Source organism: Plectropomus leopardus, chromosome 16 (genome assembly GCF_026936395.1).
Source record: "Plectropomus leopardus strain MGB_pleo_1.0 chromosome 16, ASM2693639v1, whole genome shotgun sequence".
NCBI classification, from domain to species: Eukaryota; Metazoa; Chordata; class Actinopteri; order Perciformes; family Serranidae; genus Plectropomus; species Plectropomus leopardus.
Genome location: NC_142191.1, coordinates 7,117,775 through 7,135,769, shown reverse-complemented (window position 1 = coordinate 7,135,769; position 17,995 = coordinate 7,117,775). Strand labels below are relative to the sequence as shown.

The 17,995-nt window shown below is 40.0% G+C and overlaps 2 protein-coding genes across 3 annotated transcripts; both read right to left on the bottom strand.

The window, feature by feature from the left end:
* Nucleotides 1-2,163: 2,163 nt before the first annotated feature.
* On the bottom strand, nucleotides 2,164-8,187 carry vrtn (vertebrae development associated). The gene is made up of 3 exons (XM_042503547.2): nucleotides 7,964-8,187; nucleotides 6,069-6,400; nucleotides 2,164-5,124 (listed from the first exon to the last, which is right to left on the bottom strand). Exons 2-3 carry the CDS (start codon nucleotides 6,378-6,380, stop codon nucleotides 3,367-3,369), a joined length of 2,070 nt encoding a protein of 689 aa, XP_042359481.2. The 5' UTR covers nucleotides 6,381-6,400; nucleotides 7,964-8,187; the 3' UTR covers nucleotides 2,164-3,366.
* Nucleotides 8,188-11,620: 3,433 nt separating this feature from the next.
* LOC121955823 (uncharacterized) lies at nucleotides 11,621-16,083 on the bottom strand. Of its 2 annotated transcripts, none has more exons than XM_042503912.2 (7): nucleotides 15,927-16,083; nucleotides 15,559-15,825; nucleotides 14,151-14,447; nucleotides 14,019-14,072; nucleotides 12,405-12,500; nucleotides 12,066-12,112; nucleotides 11,621-11,984 (listed from the first exon to the last, which is right to left on the bottom strand). In XM_042503912.2, exons 1-7 carry the CDS (start codon nucleotides 16,081-16,083, stop codon nucleotides 11,874-11,876), a joined length of 1,029 nt encoding a protein of 342 aa, XP_042359846.2. In that variant the 3' UTR covers nucleotides 11,621-11,873. The 2 variants fall into 2 exon arrangements, with proteins under 2 accessions (XP_042359846.2, XP_087945503.1); XM_088089377.1 differs by having other exon boundaries at nucleotides 12,066-12,108; nucleotides 15,927-16,022.
* Between the last annotated feature and the right edge of the window lie 1,912 nt (nucleotides 16,084-17,995).

Sequence of the window (17,995 nt, the reverse complement as noted above, 5' to 3'; positions counted from 1 at the left end):
CGCATAAATTTTGCGTAAATCTTTAATGGAAACGCAGCTTGTGAGATTGAGGGTGTCCCAGCATGCACAATACCAGATATTAAAAAAAATTCTTGATAGATTTCCTTATTTTTTATACCTGTGATTCTCTTACAGTTAGGGTAAATTTGGTAGACATGGGCACTTATTAAAAAAGAAAAAAAGAAAAAAGAAAAGAAAAGAAAAGAAAAGAAGAAAGAGGATAAATACAGGAAAAAATGTTTACATTATTATTTTTTAGCACTTTTTGTCTATTTACTTTTTTTGTTTGTTTGTTTGTTTTTTGTTTGGGGTTTATATTTTGCTTTTTTGCTTATTTTCTGACAATGTTCTTGATATTTTTTTAGGCCATATCTTGTTAAGTTGCTAATTTCCTTCTCTCCATATTTTTAATAATGAAATCAATTTGATCAGGTCTTAAAGGGTAACCCTTCAAAACCTGGTTGGACATCAGTTTCATTGTGCTGTATTCAGATACCTTTCAAAGTCTATTTAAGTCCCAAAGTCAGAACCAAGTTTGAGAAGTCTCAGCATTTCACAGTCACTGTGATCTTCTTTCATGGCCATAATCGCACTTTAACCTTTTAACAAGAACAGTTGCAGCACAATAACTACAGAGCAGGTAAAGAAAACATGGCTAAAAAATATATTACTAGAAAAAGTAGTGCAGTCAGTCAATAGTAGTATCAAAACAATGGTCCCCCTCAGTTTCTCCACACCTCCAGCCCTCCCCCCAGACTTGTGGATGTTCTTGGCCTTATCTCAAACACCTCTATCCCCATGCATACAATTAACCCCTTCCCCCCTCTCCCTGCACTCCATCCCACCTACTCTTGACCATTACCATCATTAGCATAAGCACAATGGCTACACAGAGAAAAGGCAGTGAGCAAAAACCACAAACCGGTCTCAAAGCTCATTTCTATTCTTTAGCCGCTGGCTTGCCTTGACCTCCTTGTTTGCACATTTGGATGTGGTTACACTGAGTGATTTTGCTCCTTTTTTTTCTTTATCTTCTGTACAGCACCACTGGCTGTCAGCGCAAATTAACTTGGCACGGCCCAGCATGTCTTTTGGGTCATAATGTAGTACAGACCTTTGCCATTAATGTGCGTTGTGTTAAGCTGTCTAATTTATCCCGCCAGAGAATCAAATCACGATGCAGCAGATGGGGCAGAAGATTAGGAGTGCTTATTGGTATCACTTGAGCCAGAACAAGAGAGCAGCGACTTGGAAGGAAGACCAATTGATTTGAGAAAATTACAAAGACGTTTTACAGTTGCCTGACTTACTGCAATGGCTGCTTTCAGATAATGTGGAGCATAAAACAACTGGTGGCTTCAACAATTTGTCAGGCTTGGCCTGTGTAAACCCTTAGAAATGTGAGCAAATTGGCTCGATGTTTTTATCAAATACATGGAAAGAAGGCATTGAGCAACTAAACAAGAAATGACCCAAATATTATCAAGACATTAGTCAAAAGTTTAAAAAGTTAAAATCAGCACAAGAAAAAAAAGAAAAATAAATAAATAAAGACCAGACATAAGCTGAAACTCTAACTTGCTTTAAATATATACTTAATTTAAATATATAATAATGACATTTTTAAATATTTTCTGGGCATTTTTCCATATTTTTGTATACATATAATTTTCTAATAATTCTTTTTATAAGCTAGTTTTCAGGTAATTTCATTGTCACCTTTTCATGATTTCTTGCAGTTTCCATTTTATTTCATGTGAAATTGCTAACTGACTATTATTGAAACTAATTTGCTCAGGTTTCAAAGGTTTAAATGCTTGTGGAGGGTTTCTGAACCATGGACTGAATGTAGTCTGTCTAAACACAGCACGAGGACAATTATGTCTATCCAGGTTTTTAAGGGTTAAAGGAACATTTCTCCCCAAATCAAAAACACATATTTTTCCCCTTACTTGTAGTGCTATTTGTTAGTCTGGATTGTTTTGTCGTGAGTTGTTGAGTGTTGAGATGTCAGACTCAGACAACAAAGTCTGTGAATTATCTTGAGGAACCAGGTCGTGTTTTTGGAAACAGACAAAAAAATATGTATTTTTGATTTTGGGGCGAACTAATGATTTTGTGAGCGAAAACTGTGAAGCAGCATGACAAACTTTTCAAACAAGATTAAGCAAAAATTGATGCTGGTCGATGGTTTATTGATAAACAGCCTAACAGCAAAGACTTCCTCATCTACTGACGGACTAACACGCAGGCTGCCAGCGGCAACAGTACCAATTTTCAGACGTGTAATAACTAAGAAGAATAAATACAGAAAGTATAAATGTAAACTTGTATCTGCTGTTTACGGTTATTAAAGCGGCAGTTCTACAAAATGAGTTTGTTTAGAGACTGAAGCGTCATTTGATGAGAAGCAGCAGACAACGTAGCTTATCAAGGCAAATATTCCCCAAAATTACAAGGCAGTAGGTAGTTATGGAGTGAAAATTCATACAAAAAATAAAAATATCTACATTTATATTCAGCTTTCAAGTAAAGAAACCATGTAAACATTTCTAGAAACAGGATTGTCGGAAAATTCAAACTTAACCAAAATGTGCATCATGGTCAAGACAAAACATTCAACAGTGTGATGGGAAACCATTTCAGTGCAAATACAGTGTGAAAAAACTCACAGTTTCTATAATATTCATCACCAGAAGAAAAGGAGGCATTTCAAAAGTAGTTTGGCTAAAAAAAACCTCAAGACAGCCACCGAAAAAACCTTTGGTGCACAAAGTGTGTTTACATTCAATAATCCAAAGGAAAAAGTTTGACTGGACGCCTGTTTGCAGAAGATGTTTGAACAAGCCGAAGTAAACTCATCTCTGAAAACAAATACCAGCTGCTCTTCACATTCAAATAAAAAAAAAACAAAACAGGAATCTCCGAGATCAATATCACAAGCATCAACAAAAAGACACCATACACTTAGGCATTAATGAAACAAGGAAAACTGAAAAAAATTAAGGACCCGGAGTACAATGCTTAGCGAGGATTAAAAGAGAATAGAGGAGAAAAGGCTTCAAGCAAAATGCCACAAAACAACAGCTTTGAACTGCCTTTTGCCTGCAGGGCAACATGCAGGGTTTAAACGCACCGATGGCTGAGTTTCTTTTCACACACGTGCAAATGTCCAGGAGGGACCAATGAGCTGCGGTGGTGGTGGGGCAGAGGAAGGACACAATGCATTTAGATGCTAAGCCAGTTAACGGTCTTTGAGAACAGGAAAACTGGGTAGGTAGTATGTTGAGGTGGAGTGATGCATGTCGTAGAAGTTCTTCAGCAGAGCTTTCATGTTGCCCTTTTTTTCATAAAAAAAAAGAAGATTTATCCATGAACCAGCGACACTCCGTGATGCAAAGCTCGCTTCCACATGTAGTATGTGGAGCGCGGGGTGAAGGGGAAGTAAGACCTGAACTCTTTAAACGTGGGGAAGGATTTCTCCTCGAAGCGTTGCTGCAGGAACAGCTTGGCCTTGGCCTTGAAGTTAGCCAGAGCCACAACATCCATCGCAAACATCTGCTCATCTATGGGTGCCTTGCGGTGAAGGGCGTGCTTTGAAAGTGGGGCATCAAAGGAGGGCATGGGGGAAGTTTTTAGGTATTTAGGAGTCGTGACAAATGGGTGCTGACTATCCACCCTCCTCTCTGTGATCTTGTTTTCTGTAGCAGCGTTCCCCAGACTTTCAGGAAGGTTGATGCTAACAATCGGCGGGAGCACCTTCTTCTTGCGGTTCTGGCCGCTGCGCCAGAGCCAGTAGAAACACGGAGACATGGACGGGAACTTGAGCTTGAACTTCGTCAGGGACCATTTGGACTTCTGGACGTGCAGCTTTGCAGCATCTCGGAGCTGTTTTTTGCTCATGTACGCCAGCCTGAAACTTTTATGTTTTCGTCTGCAGATTCTCGCTCTGGGCATGAATGGATGATTGGAATTGGGGATGACTGGTGAAAGACTTTTTGGGCTTTGGCTCTTATCGGCATCTGAGCTGTCCTCGCTGCTGCCAGCGCTCCCTTTGTACCCGCGGGTGACCATCATGGCTTCTCTCCTCCAGTTGTAGTAGGTTGATCTGGAAATTCCCGGGAAGTTTCTTTTGAAGATCCTAAAAGGGAGGGAGGCGTTCATGGCGATGCAATTTTGAAGACATCGCTTAGCTTCCTGCATGTGAGCTATATTTTGGGCGCGCTCCAGATCCAGCTTGCCGAGGTTGAAGCCAAACATACTGGCCACGCTGTCGTGGTGATCCGGCTCGTCCTGCTTCGCCTCTGGGGAAGACCAGGCCTCCTGTTCCGTGCTCTCTCCAGGACTTATCTCTCCGGTTGAAGATGAGGTAGAGAAGTTTCCTCCGGATTTCAGGAGCTCGTGCTTCCAGTTGTAGTACGAAGACCTCGAGATTTCTGGGAAAAACTCTTTGAACTGGTGCAGAGGAATGAGCTTGCCTTCTAAGTAGCAGGCCTGCAGGAAGTACTTTGCCTCATATCTGGCTGCAGACTTTTTGCAATGCTCCTGCGTCTGCCTCTTCCAGCGGTAGAAGGTCCTCTTGGTGATGTTGTACTTGTCCTTCAGGCCCCGGTAAGACAGCTGCAAATCCTGGTTCAGCATCTCATCGCTCTTGGTCGGCGATGCCCTCTGCTCGCTGTCAGGGCTTCCAAGCGTAAGGTCACTTGTCTGGGCGAGTGCCACAAAGTGGTTTGGCCTAAACAAAGACTCGGACTGCAGCACGCCAGACCACATGATGTGCAGCGTTAGCGGCTCACAGTCTTTCGGCCAGGTCCTCGGCCGTATGACGCGGTTGAAATAGGGTCGGATCTTGAGGTTGAACATGGGGTAGATGGAGTAGATGTTAAACTGCAGGACTGACGACAGCGCGTACAGGTGCCACATGTTGGCGTAGGAGCCGGGAAAGCAGGACGCCTTCACATCTGCGTCAAAGATGGCCTCCAGGACAGTTACAGGCAGGTTGAGCATGTCCTCAGACTCTTCAGCACAGAGGCTGAAGCGAACAGCCTGGAGCATCATTTTAGAATCGATCATCCCGGAGAGGTAGTATCTCTTCCACAGCACCATTTCCACAACTGTCCGCACCTGTGGGGGAAAAAATAAATGCAGTTAATATTAAAAAGTGCACATTCACACAGCTAGAAAGTCGGGCCGCCCCCCTGAAAGTAAGAAATTCATCATCAGGCGGACGACGCTCAGTCGCCTGATAGTTTCAGGTCGAGCAGTCGTTTTTGTGGTCCATAGACTTTGCTGCAGAGTGAGCGCTCTTGACTTTCACGATACTTTTTGGCAAAGGCTGCAGCGGCACAGAGGAAGAGACTCTGCATCGTAAGGCACCTGAGAGCTTTTATACTACATCATGAATATCATATTCACACTGAACAAGCCTCATTCAAACTGTAAAACTTAATATGAAAAAACCCACATTGTTGAATATTCATATTAAACCCTTTGAGACCTAAACAAGTTGGCTTGATGTCTTTCAGACGAAGGCAATGAGCAACTTAATGAGAAATGACCCTAAAATTATCAAAAAAAAAGAGCATAAAATGTAAAAGTACAAGAAAATTACCTGAAAATTAGAAAATAAAACTAAAGAAAAGAAAAAAATAATAAAACAAACAAAAAAACAACAGTAAAACAACTATATATATATATATATATATATATATATATATATATAATTGATAATTATAAATAATGTTTTGTGGACATTTTCCTTCAGTATGTTTAAAAACAGTGTTTCAAATCTACTTATTTCTTGCCATTTGCAGAGCAGTTCTTGCCAAGCTACTTGTTCCCTTTTTTTCTCGAGCCTTCAAAAGAAATCAAACTGATTTTCTCAGATTTCAAAAGGTTTTTAAGACTCGTAAAGGTGTTTGAAGGCAGTAAAGGAGAAGTGCTATCACTCCGGGTTTCAAAGGGTTAACCGCTGAGTCTGATTCGACTGACATCATTCTGAGTTGGGAACAGTCCTACCAGAGAGTCTGCATACATTTTAAACCCAACAGACCAAAATGCCGGCTCACCTGTAGCTCCAAGCTCAGTCCAGTGTTGCCCACTAACAGCATGCTGACGGCATCAAACAGCAGGTTGCCCTCTCCTTTGCAGTTCAGAGGCAGGAGGCTCCTGGGCGCATCAGGTGGGTACAAACCATGAGCCGTATCATCCACACCTGCCCACTCGGGGAAATCCTGACAGGGGGTTTCTGGGAGCTCAAAGGGAGCGAGGACCCGGTCCACCTCCAGGGCCACTCTGGTCAGAGCGTCCAGGCCGGCACTCTCCGTGGCCTCCTGGAGCTCCCCCAGAACCGACAAAACGACCTCCTTCCTCTGAATCATAGCTGGAGATCTGACGATAGCTGGAGGGAGGAAGGGAGAGAACAAAAGTTGAAGATAATGGAGGATGAGAGGGAAGCTCTGAGAAGTTTAGTGATATAAACAAAAGGGAAAAGGAAACGTGATCTTTTGTTTCCAGTAGAACTGATTATGCAGATGAGTGTGGTTTATCCTCTCTCAAACAGCAGCTGCAGCTTTCATCAAAAAGGTGCAGAACAAACACATCTCACGTGTTTACGGCACTAAAATAAATCCAGCACAGTTAGGAAGTAAGCTGATCCGAGAGCATAGGTTTGGTTTCAACACGGGGGCGGGGGACTTATGAAATGGAGAGTTCGGCGGTCCTCTGCAAGAAAACCTTGAGCATCAGACGCCTATTGACATGATTCTCAGTCATCCAGGTCATTGCTATTCTAAGAGCAGCTGGACTTGCTTGAGTTTCTTGTGGACTTTTTATTTCAAATCCAAAAGTCTTTTACAGTTCTGGAAGTGAACAGATGAGAAGCGAAATATCTTCAAGAAACTCAAGTAATTCCAGCTGCCTAAAATATACAGTTTCAACACATTTTAAATGGACAAAATTTCTTTTCAATGGAGACATAATATACTTTTTTCTGCTCCCACTTGCCCAGAATTTTCCTAACGTATCAGTGAAGAGCTCTTCAAACATAATTTCATCTAATGAGATTATATGAAGGGTGAGATTGAACGTGGCGAGAAAATGAAGTTTACGTCAAACACTGACACAAATTACAGCTACAGAACAGAAATTTAACGTCACGTTACATTACTTCAAAGGTAATCAATGGAAGATTAGATTAACTATTTCATTACACACCACAAAATTCCACAACTTTCCCAAAAGTTTGAATGTTTTTTTTTAACAAATCATGACTTTTCAAAGCCTGGAACATGTGATTATAATAATCCATGAGATTTTTCCAGGTTTTCAATGACTGTGGGAACCCTACAGACAGCACGTAGAATCAGACAGTTATATTTCCTGCATTCAAGTGAGTTTTCTGCACCATTTTGTGCCTTTCCTGCATCAATTTATGCTGTAAATGTCTTTAACTTTGTCTAAATAAAAGTCTTCTGCCACATCCATGATTTTATTGGAGAGGAAAATGTTCTAAATATGATGGTCCAAAGTTTGCACTTAAGAGCTGATCTTGAAAAAAAGAAAGTGCTTAAATGCATTTTCTTTGTCTCTGGCCTCCTTGATCCTAAGTTTAGGACATTTTTCTGTCTTTTCTCCAAATGTAACACCATGGCTGAGTCTAAGATGAAGCCTTAACCACATTTCACTCATGAAAAATATGACTAATCGTGTTACCTGAAACTAAACTAACTCAGATCAAATTCAAAGTCATTACCTGCAGGGCCTACTTTGTGCAGCGAAATCATTTTGTGTTGCATTAAGAGGATTCACTTGAGTGTTTGTGTGATTTCAAACACTTGACGGAACCTGTTCAGCTCAGGAGCTGTTTATATTACAATGAAAGAAACCATAAAGCGCGCGTGTTCATTAAAAGTAATTAATTACTCCTCTTTCAAAACTTTGATAAAACAACGTATTTTCTCACCTGAGCGTCCCGAGGCTTGAAAAAGACTCAAAGGAAGTCACTTGTTTGTGTCGGAGCACAGCTGAGACTGTTGATCTCTCCGGGAGGTTTAGTCCATCGTGCGCGTGCAGCTCCGGAGCGTCCTGTCCTCCTCTGGTGAGTCAGTGGAGAGATTTGGGGGAGCGATAAGCAGTACCTCCCTGCAAGAAAAGTGTTAATAGTCGATTCGCTTTTTTGTCTCTGCGTCGAGAGACACCTCCTTCCTTCCCTCCTCCCCCCTCCCACCTCCTCCTCCTCTCTCTCCTCCTCCTCACAGCCAGGGTCAATTTCAATGTGAAGTGTTAACAAAAGCCAATGAGTCAGAGGGCCATCGGAGCACAGAGGCAGACTCTCGTGGTTACAGGTATCAGTGTGTTTTTTTTAGGTTTTATCATGTTTTCTGCATATCAACAGTTCACTTTCAAGGTTATTTGTCAAGTGCGTCAAATAGAAAATCAAGGTTATTTGTGCCTCATAAATTAACTACTTTTAAGTGGCTGCACTCGTGTTGTTTTTGCTTTTTCTTCAATGTGCCAGAAATGTGCAAAAAAAGTTGAAAATCAGAACATCTGAAGCAATGAATTGTTTTTATTTTCTGGTCTGCACTCCAGTTTGTGGATTAGAGCAGAAATGTGCAGACAGGGTGTGGACATGAGCTTTATGAGAGGAGAGGAACCCCCCCCCCCAAACTCCAGCTCTGCTCCACTGTATCACTTTTAACACCTCCTCTCCTGCCTTTTGCAGGATTTCAGTAATCAAGGCCTTTTGTTCCACACACGCACAACAATCCCAGCCACTGTCCCCCAACCCCCCTCTGCCCCTACTGTAGACCCCCACACACACACGCACACAAACCTACACACACTCACACCAGGGGACAGCAGCATTTGGCCCCCACTGATCTGTCCACTCCAAGCACTCTGCAGACAAGCTGGTGCCTGAGTTCACCGGGGTTCAAGGCTTTCACCTGGAGCTTATCAGCTGTTTGGACAATGTGTGTGTTTGTGTGTGTGTTCGCGGTTTACAAAGGAACAACTTCAGCACTTTCTGACGTTGCGAGCTGAGATAATGCATATAGACACCCACTTGTTAAAAGGTATGGTAATATGTGTGTGTGGCTTCCTTCACTTTGCCGTCTTTGACCTGAACTGTTTTGGAAAAACAGTCTGTTGCAACACTTGCAGCGTGTAGAGTCTGTAACTTTACATTTACTGTAAATTTTGAAATAATGATGATGACATGTTTTCAGAGGAAAGGTGTGAAAAAGAGGTCACACTGAAACCATCTGAACACTGTTTTATTTTAACTCTTTAACAGGCATTGTAACCACACGGCTGCTTCACTAAAAACCCCAAATTATTTTATACAGATGTTTTTATACAATGGATTCTGTTGTTTTAAATATACTGTAGGTCTATTTAATTCTATTTTAATTATATGGACTATTTTTTTTTTCTACCATACATTTTAATCAGATTTTGTTACTAGATTCATTATTATTTATTCTTGATTTGTTTATTTTTAGAAGTTATATAACACTGATAATTTGTTGTTTTTTTACCATATATTTTACACAGATTTTTTTTTATACTAGATTCATTTTTATTTTTATCTATTTATTTCTGTTTATTTATTTTTATGTTTATTTTATGAATTTACTTTTATTTTTAGATTTTTTATTGGATTACACTGACTTCTTTCTATGGTCTGTAATGTTGTATAACTACTTGTAAAGGGTTAAAAAAGCTTTCTAAGCAGTTTGCAATTTGTTAAACCTTAACCCCTCATAATCCAGTGGGGAACTCTGGTTGCACCATATTACATATTGTATTTTCTATGCTCACAATTTGGATTTGAGTGAAAGTTGAGTCCAGTGATGCTCTGTGTTTTGTCTCGTAGTAGTGCTTCACATTTCTGCATTAAATATTTACCACAGTGCTGGAACCTAAAAGAGTTTGTCCATACTACTGTCTACTTTTCTAATAAAAGCATTTTATTTCATATACACAAACATAGAAGTTACTGGAAAATATATAAATGCAGCATAAAAATAATTAATGCATTTTCAGTAGTACTGACACCCGTCTTCTCCAAAATTTTCAGTGTAGCGTAATAGCTTTCCTAGTTGAAAAATAAATGCTGTTCGCTGTTTATCAGTTTCACTCGACTTGTTTTTGTGTGTGTTGGACATGTGGCCACAGTGATGTATTTGCCGCTCAAATTTAGTGACGGATGCAGTGTATCTGCCTGCTACAATACCTGTCGAATGTGCTCAGGCTCCGCCTACTCTGCGCCGCAGGCGTACACCCAGTAACAGCGCCGCAATGAGGTCTGTGTAAAAACGTAAAGCCAGAAAGACGTGACCCTGGGTCGGGAGGTGTGACATTTTGATTATGAACCACACTGATTGTGATTGAAATTTAGTTTGATCTTTATTTCTAAAATATTAAATCAAATAAGAGAACAAAAAAATATATAAACAAGAAAAACAACTCCGAAACAAGAACACAAAGGAAAGAATTTTCCGTTTTTAGTTGGACCGTTCTTGTCAATATTAGGCCTTAAATGGCTAAAATACATTTTGTAAGTAGGTGACTATATACACGACTTCCCCACTTTAAAACATCCAAACTGTCTCTCTGAAATGAAAAAATCATTCCCTTACTTCTCTCGGTATTCAGCTGAATAAAACTAACATGACACCAGACAACGAACCCACCCACACTCCTACCATACTTAATTTCCCCTTCAGCGATCAAACCAACAACCTCTCTATCGTCAGTAAATTCAACATCGAAAACATCAGTTGAGTATTTTCACCCCCCCCCCGCCACTTTCTTGTTTGTGTCTTCACTATCTCTCCAACCCCCTCAGACTGCTGGCTGCAGCCCGTCACACACCTTAGGTGTGTAGATTAGCTGTGCTGCGCTGCACTGTGAACACAGTGGTGGGCTGGCTGCAAGCATTTAAAATGCAAATAGGGCAACACTGGGACCGGCTCCGGCAGTCTCTCACCTGCTGTGGCCGTGTGAGTGTGTGTCTGTATGTATGTGTGTGCGCAGGTGTGACTGTGTGAGTGTGTGTGTGTGTACTGGCAGGGGCGACTAGAAAGAGCTGAAGACTGAAGCCAGCTCCATACTAAATTTAATTCAGCATGTTTGCACAGACAGAATAGCAGGTTTGAGTCCAGAATGAAGCGCTGCGTTTGGCCGTGCAGCTCGGCCGGCTGAAATGTTGCAACGAATGTCGATTACATCATCACATGCACGCAAAATTACGATGTCAGAGAACGACAACGTGCAAGAACACTCAGTGGCTGGTTGAGATTTTACACAACGTCTAGTGTAAAATCTCATTCTGTGCATGTTTCTGTTTTTCACCCGTGTCGCCTGTTACCAAGTTTTGCAAATTTTTCCAGTTTGTTTGGACCCTCAATTAATAAACACACTTTTAACTGCACTCTGTATACTATAATTTTTTAAAGATGTCTTTAAGTTTTAGATGAGTGCGGGTGAAGGGAGCAAACATTTTGATGTTTTTATTTCTGGCACCTTCAAAGCACCAGAAAATATCTGTGTGCCAACCGAACCCGGTCTCCCCTATAAGGGTTTGGCCTATTAAATAATTACAGCAAAATAGCCGGGTTTTCATTTTTTTAATTATTACTTTAGACTTGAACACAGTGTTGCAAATAAAACAATAAGAAGCACCACAAATAACAAATAATTCTAATTTTAGTTATTACATGATAGAGAATAAAGAAACATAATATCTTTAATTAAAAAAGAAAGAGTACTTTTTGTGGCACAATTCACAGCATTTAAACACACAGCAGAAGCACTTGGACACAAATATTAAAAAAAACACTACAGTTTCTATTTTGGACAGCAGGTTAGTATCGGACACAGGCGTATTCAGTGGCCTCGCACTCACGGACCCACACTCTGTCATGGCCAGCAGGCAGAATAATGTCAGCGTAGATCACATCCGCTGTATTCACAACCTAAAGACACACACGCTCTTTATCTTTTTAAAAAATGGCTGAAAAGCACAAAAGATTTTGTTGTGCGTGTTCTCGACTTACATCGTTCTTGCTGATCGTGTAACAGGTCTCATCCAGCCGCTGGCTGTCTAGATAGAAATGCAGAAATTCATGTTTTACTACAGTTGTGTTCATGACCACCAAACATATGACGCGTCGGCGTCGATGTCTTCAGCTTTGTTGTGTCACTGTACAATTGCAAGAATTCATAGCACATGTCACATACGTGATTGAGTCAAAGACCACAGAGAACAGTTGTGTAAGCAGACACACGTTTGAAAGTGACTGTCTATATGAGGTCTGGTATTTGGACACATATGAGACAATTTTCCAGTTTCAACAGGCTGTTTCTATAGGTTCAGGATGTTTAGGAGAACTTACCGGCTCTTCTTTTGTTCACAACAAACAATGCAACCATCGCCAAAACCACACATCCCGCCACCCCCACAGCGGCGCCGATCGCATCCTGGTTGCGACCTGAAAGGGCAAATTACAATCACTCACATGTCGAAAAATGTTTTACAAGGCTGAAATAAGTCCTCAAAATCCTCATCTAACCTTAAAAGAATAGTCTATGGTAAGTTCAATGCCATGCCTGTTACCTTATGCGGAGTTCTTCCTCTGTTTCGCTCATATGTGCAAGGTGGCGGCCCCGCTGACGGTGCAATTGTCCATGGACTCGCCACAAAAACACCAGTTTGTCTCTGTCTATCGTGTTTTTTGATTTACGTTTGGTGTTGTGCACCTGGAAAACTTGGAAGTCAGAAATTTTAAATTCAGACCTCCAACTCTGAATGAAACGCCGGAAGAGTTCAGACCTCTTTACAGCCTGCGTCATTAAAAACACGAGCGCGCCCTTTTTGGCATTCAGATACAGATGAGGAAGCAAGCTTTAACCATTGAATAAAAACTGTTACTAGTATCAAAATGTCTGGTCGTTGCGTAGTTCTACACGATTCCGACAGGATCACGACCGCTTCAGTGCGACCGGCGACGTCTGTGGCTGCAGGCGTGTTGACTGGACTGAGAACAAAATGCTCGCGTCTGCAGAACCCACTTTATATCAGAGCATCAGAGAAGAAGAATTCATGTTTGTATAACCACTGCAGTTATATCACAGAGCTCTGAGCTGTGATCACGACGAGCACACAACACAAAATTATGGGCTGCTTATTCGCTGAGGACGCAGTTTTCTGGTTTGTTGATTATAACACAAACCTCGTACATCGTGGTCTTGTGTCCTTGTCTTCGGTTATTCGCACAGGACAAGTTTTATATGGGGACATCTGTGATTTTAATCCCACATGAATCGGTCATGTCCGTAATTTTTAAGTAGAGAAAGTAAAACTTCCAGGGCAGATGAAGGTCGTGGGATAATATTAGTCTCGTGCGACTCGTCTCTGTGATTTGCTGGTGATTTAAGGTTGTTTGGGGATTTTTTTGGTTTTGTTTTCCTCGAGTACACCTCAGTCAGACTTTATCTGGAGCCGGTCGCCATGCCAACCCTTATTAATGTGAGAGGCACTCACATTAATAATTATTTATTTATTTAAATTACCAATTATTTTAAGATTTTACAACACAAAGCCAGTTCAAAATGATTCATATAATCCCATGTCTTTGCATTTTTAAGACTTTTAAAATATTGATTCAATACATTTTCATACAAATCAAGGGTTTATTTTTAGATTAACATTCTATTTTTAATGGTGATTTTTATTTTATTTTAAAATCATTTACCAATTAATGTTACCTTTTATATTTTAGATATTTTACTGTAAATATATGTCCTTTATTATGTTTAATATTTTATTGCTCTGTAAATCACTTTGAATTGCCTGTTGTATGAAATATGCTATGCAAATAAAAACTGCCTGCCGTTGCACTGCCTTAATGATTTCAATGCCTTTTAAGACTTTTTAAGGATCTGCGGGAACCCTGCGTTAAGCAAATCTCTACAAAAAATCTGTATATGAATGACAAAGAAGACTGTACCTCGATTTTCAGGTTCCAGCTCGACGAGGAGTCCTCTCCCCCTCCCTTTACGAGCTACAAAGAAAAAATAGCTTTTGTTATTATTAATTATTTGCATTCCACACATTTTAGGTTCAAATCAATCATGCAGACCTTGGACTCGAACCCGCAGCTCCACTGAACGCTGGACCTCTTCGCCCACAGTCGCCTGGCACCTAAACTTCTTGTTTTCAGGTGTTTTGATGGTGACAGTCAAAGTTGTAGCACAAGCAGACGCCTGTTTTATCTGATGTTGTGAGTCCTCTTGTATCTCAGTGCCGGACTCGTCCACCCACATCAGGCTGACCTGCGCTGTGCTGCAGAGTCCGTCCTCCATGTAGGACAGGAGAACACACTGCAGTGACACTGTGGTACCGGGCATGAGGTTTAACTCTGGCATGGCCGCAGGGGCTGAAAGGAGGAAAGAAAGAAAGAGTTTTATTTATTCATTTGTCCGTGGCTTTTGTCGTCAGGTGAAATAAATCTTACATCAACCCACAAAGCAGACTTTAACCCCCGAGGGTCCGAATTATGATTAAACACTGCAATCGCTCTGCACACAAAATGCACTTTGAAAAAATTAAGCTTTAAAAAATTATTACACATTAACATCAGTCCTAATCATAAATATCAAATATTCATTATTTTTTCAGAATTTTAACCCTTTAAATGCCTTTTTTTTGGTCATGATGCTGCTATGTTTTCAGATTTAAAAAAACAACACACACAAAAAAGATAGATTTTTAATATACTATATGCCAAATAGATTATTATTTTTGATTATCATACCCTAGGATATGTCACCGATTAGCAGCAAATTTGAGTTTTATACATTATTATTTTTTGTGCAATGTAAAATACTTACACTCATACTAATCTGCACTTTTTAAAATCAGACTACACAATATTATAAATTTATATTTAAAAAATCATAAGTCATCATAAGTATCAAATATTCATTAATTTTCTGAATTTTGACCCTTTAAATGCCAGGTTTTTGTCATGATGCCACAATATTTTACATGAAAAAATAGACTATATCCAATTTCAATAGACTACATGCCTTTTTCTTTTTGGGGATTTCACAGCCTGGTATATGTCAATGATTTGCAGCAACACTGTGGAAATAGCATGTATTTTCCTTATATGTCAAATTTGGTTAAAAAAAGTGAAAAATAGTAAAAATTACAAATTCCAAAGCAAAAGCCCAGAATGACACCCAGAAATAATACAATGCACATTTTTCTGCTTTGATGGCTGTGGGATTGAAAATTGCAGTTTAAATGGGTTTCAATGGCGCTTTTTTTCACTTATCAGTATGAATGCAATAGTTTTGTTTACACAGTTTGTTTTAGACTTTTAGGCGCTGAGCTGGAAATTCCAAGATTAAACAAAAACACACAATCTTGCCAAAATGTATGCCATATGCATTAACACAGCCAAAATTACTAAAAAAAAGAAGAATGAAAAGTGTGTAAAATGTGCCAAACAGCCCTTAAAGGTTGATCTTGACTGTACTCACTGTTGTCAGAAATGAAGATTTCTGGTCTTTGTTGGCAGCGATGACGTCCAACATCCTCCGCCGTGAGATCTTTGATTTGCAGAGTGCACTTTGAGTCCTCGTCCTCTGATGGAGCTGTCTGGATCTCTCCATTACTGACTATGGCAACGTAATCACTGCTTTGGCTCGTGCTGAGCTGCCATATATGAAAGCAGACGTCTCTGTCACATGGAAATGTGATATCATAAGCCCGTCCGGCAAATATCAGACCATCTTCTCCATTAGCACCTGATGAAAGAAGATAAAAGAGGTCAGATTTTCTACTAGATGCTCCGAGAAAAGATTACAAAATGCTCACAAGATAAGATGAATGTTAATGTTTCACTTACCTGTGGTGATAAGAGATAAAAGCAGCAGCAGCCTCATCGCAGTGTGATCACTCGCAGCCATCCTGTGAGCAAATCTGTTCGCTGTGAGACCGTACACCGAAGGTTCACTGTTGTGGCCCCGAACATTTGTCAACAGACTTCCTGTGTTTGCCAACATCCTCCACCTGCTGATGTGGAAAACTTGAAGAAAATTACCTAAAACTCTGAATATTACCTCAAGTGTTACTTGTACAGCTTGTTATAGATCTCTGATTTATTTCTATAAAGAAGATATGTTGCCAAAGTTAAAAAAAAATCGAAACATTGGACTTTCAAACACATCAAGAACTCTGAACTAACTTTAATGACATATTCAGGTAAAAAAGGACAATCATGTTTGTTTGTTTATTAAATGATTAAATCAGTTTATTAGTCATTCATTCATAAATCATTCATGTTACTTAAATATTCATCAGAAAAGATTGCCAAACTTTTTGGCACGTTTTCGCTGTTCTTTTGCTACCCGTTTCTTTGGTGCCATATTGTTTTTAATGGACGTGTATATGTAACAACAATGGCTTTTTCTGGAGTATTGTGGCTGACATGGACTCACAGCATCAGCTTAGATATTTTTTGACCCTTGAAACCTGAGCAAATGATTTAAAAAACATGGGAAGAAGTGAACAAAGAAGTTTACAAGAAATGGCCCAAAAATAAAAAAAAAATCAAAAAAGATACAAGAAATTGCCAAAAAAAACAAGCAAAGTGCTGAATGTATATATATATAATTAAAGTACATACAAAGAATAGGCATACAGCTATAAATATTTATATATACATACACATATATGTGTATACATACACACACACACACACACACATAGCTGTATGCCTATTCTTTGTATGTACTTTAAGAGCATGTGAAAAAAATAAATTAAAATGTTTTAAAAAACATCAGACAAACTTAGCGATAAACCAAGTTTCTGTCAGTTCAGTTTCTCTAACTCAGCCTCCTCCAGATGCTGCTGCAGTTCCTGCTGTCTGTCAGCAGATGGCGCTCCAGTAAAAACTACAGTGACCGCTTCCTTTGCGATATTTTGCTGTTTGTTTTCATCTGAATAAGTTTTGTGTCCTTTCGTCGCTCTCTGTGAGTCTGACATAAACTAGAGGCTCCACAGGAGATTTATTTTTAACTTTACTGTAGTGAAAAGTTGTTCAAAGTCATCCAAAGACTTTCAGCAGGCAATGTGTCTGAAAATGCAACCTGCACGCCACAGAGCAAAGTCGCCCTCAGTGTTGGTGCTGACAAACTAAACCGCAACCAGCTTCTCTTTGGGGTATTTAACCCTCTGAACCCTGAGCAACTGGTGCGATTTCTTTTATAAATGTGGGGAAAAGGCAATGAGCAACTTGGTTAGAAATGTTTCTCAAATTGCTAGAAATGAGTAGATATGGAAATCCAAGAAATGTGGTTAAATCCTAGAAACATGTATGGGGCGGCTGCCACTGGCCCCTGGCCTCCTGTTGTTTTGCAAAAGTGGCCCCCAAGCAAAGTGATTTAAGTATGTCTGTAGTGTAAAAATCTGAGCCTATCTGTGGCAAAAAACCAAACATTTAGTGGAAGTTAACTGAAAAATACAAATGCCCTGAGTGGTTACTTTGCAGCCTGTTTCTCATCCACAGTGCTGTCACTAAATACTGGACCCATTTCCAAAATAGTTGTTTCCATTAGTAACCACACAAAAATGTGGGGAAACAGTGTGCAGGTTAAAAATGCCAAACTTGCCCTTCCCCTCAGACTCTTATGGCAAAAAAACAAAAACAAAGTAACATGGCAGGTTCAGTGATTTTGTTGAGCTGTTTGTTGACATTATTTTGCAGTTCAGTTTGATGAAAATACAAAAACTGCACCCATGTGCAGCAGTAAACAGCAGAACCTGATTAGGCCTCATCAGATGCTGCTGCTCACCACAGAAAACAATTCATCATTCGTTAATTACGGAAATTATTGTCAAAACCCACAAGAAGAACAATAGCTGTATTTATCGGTAGGGGCATAAAGGGGGTTGGGTTAGAAATCAACAATCAGC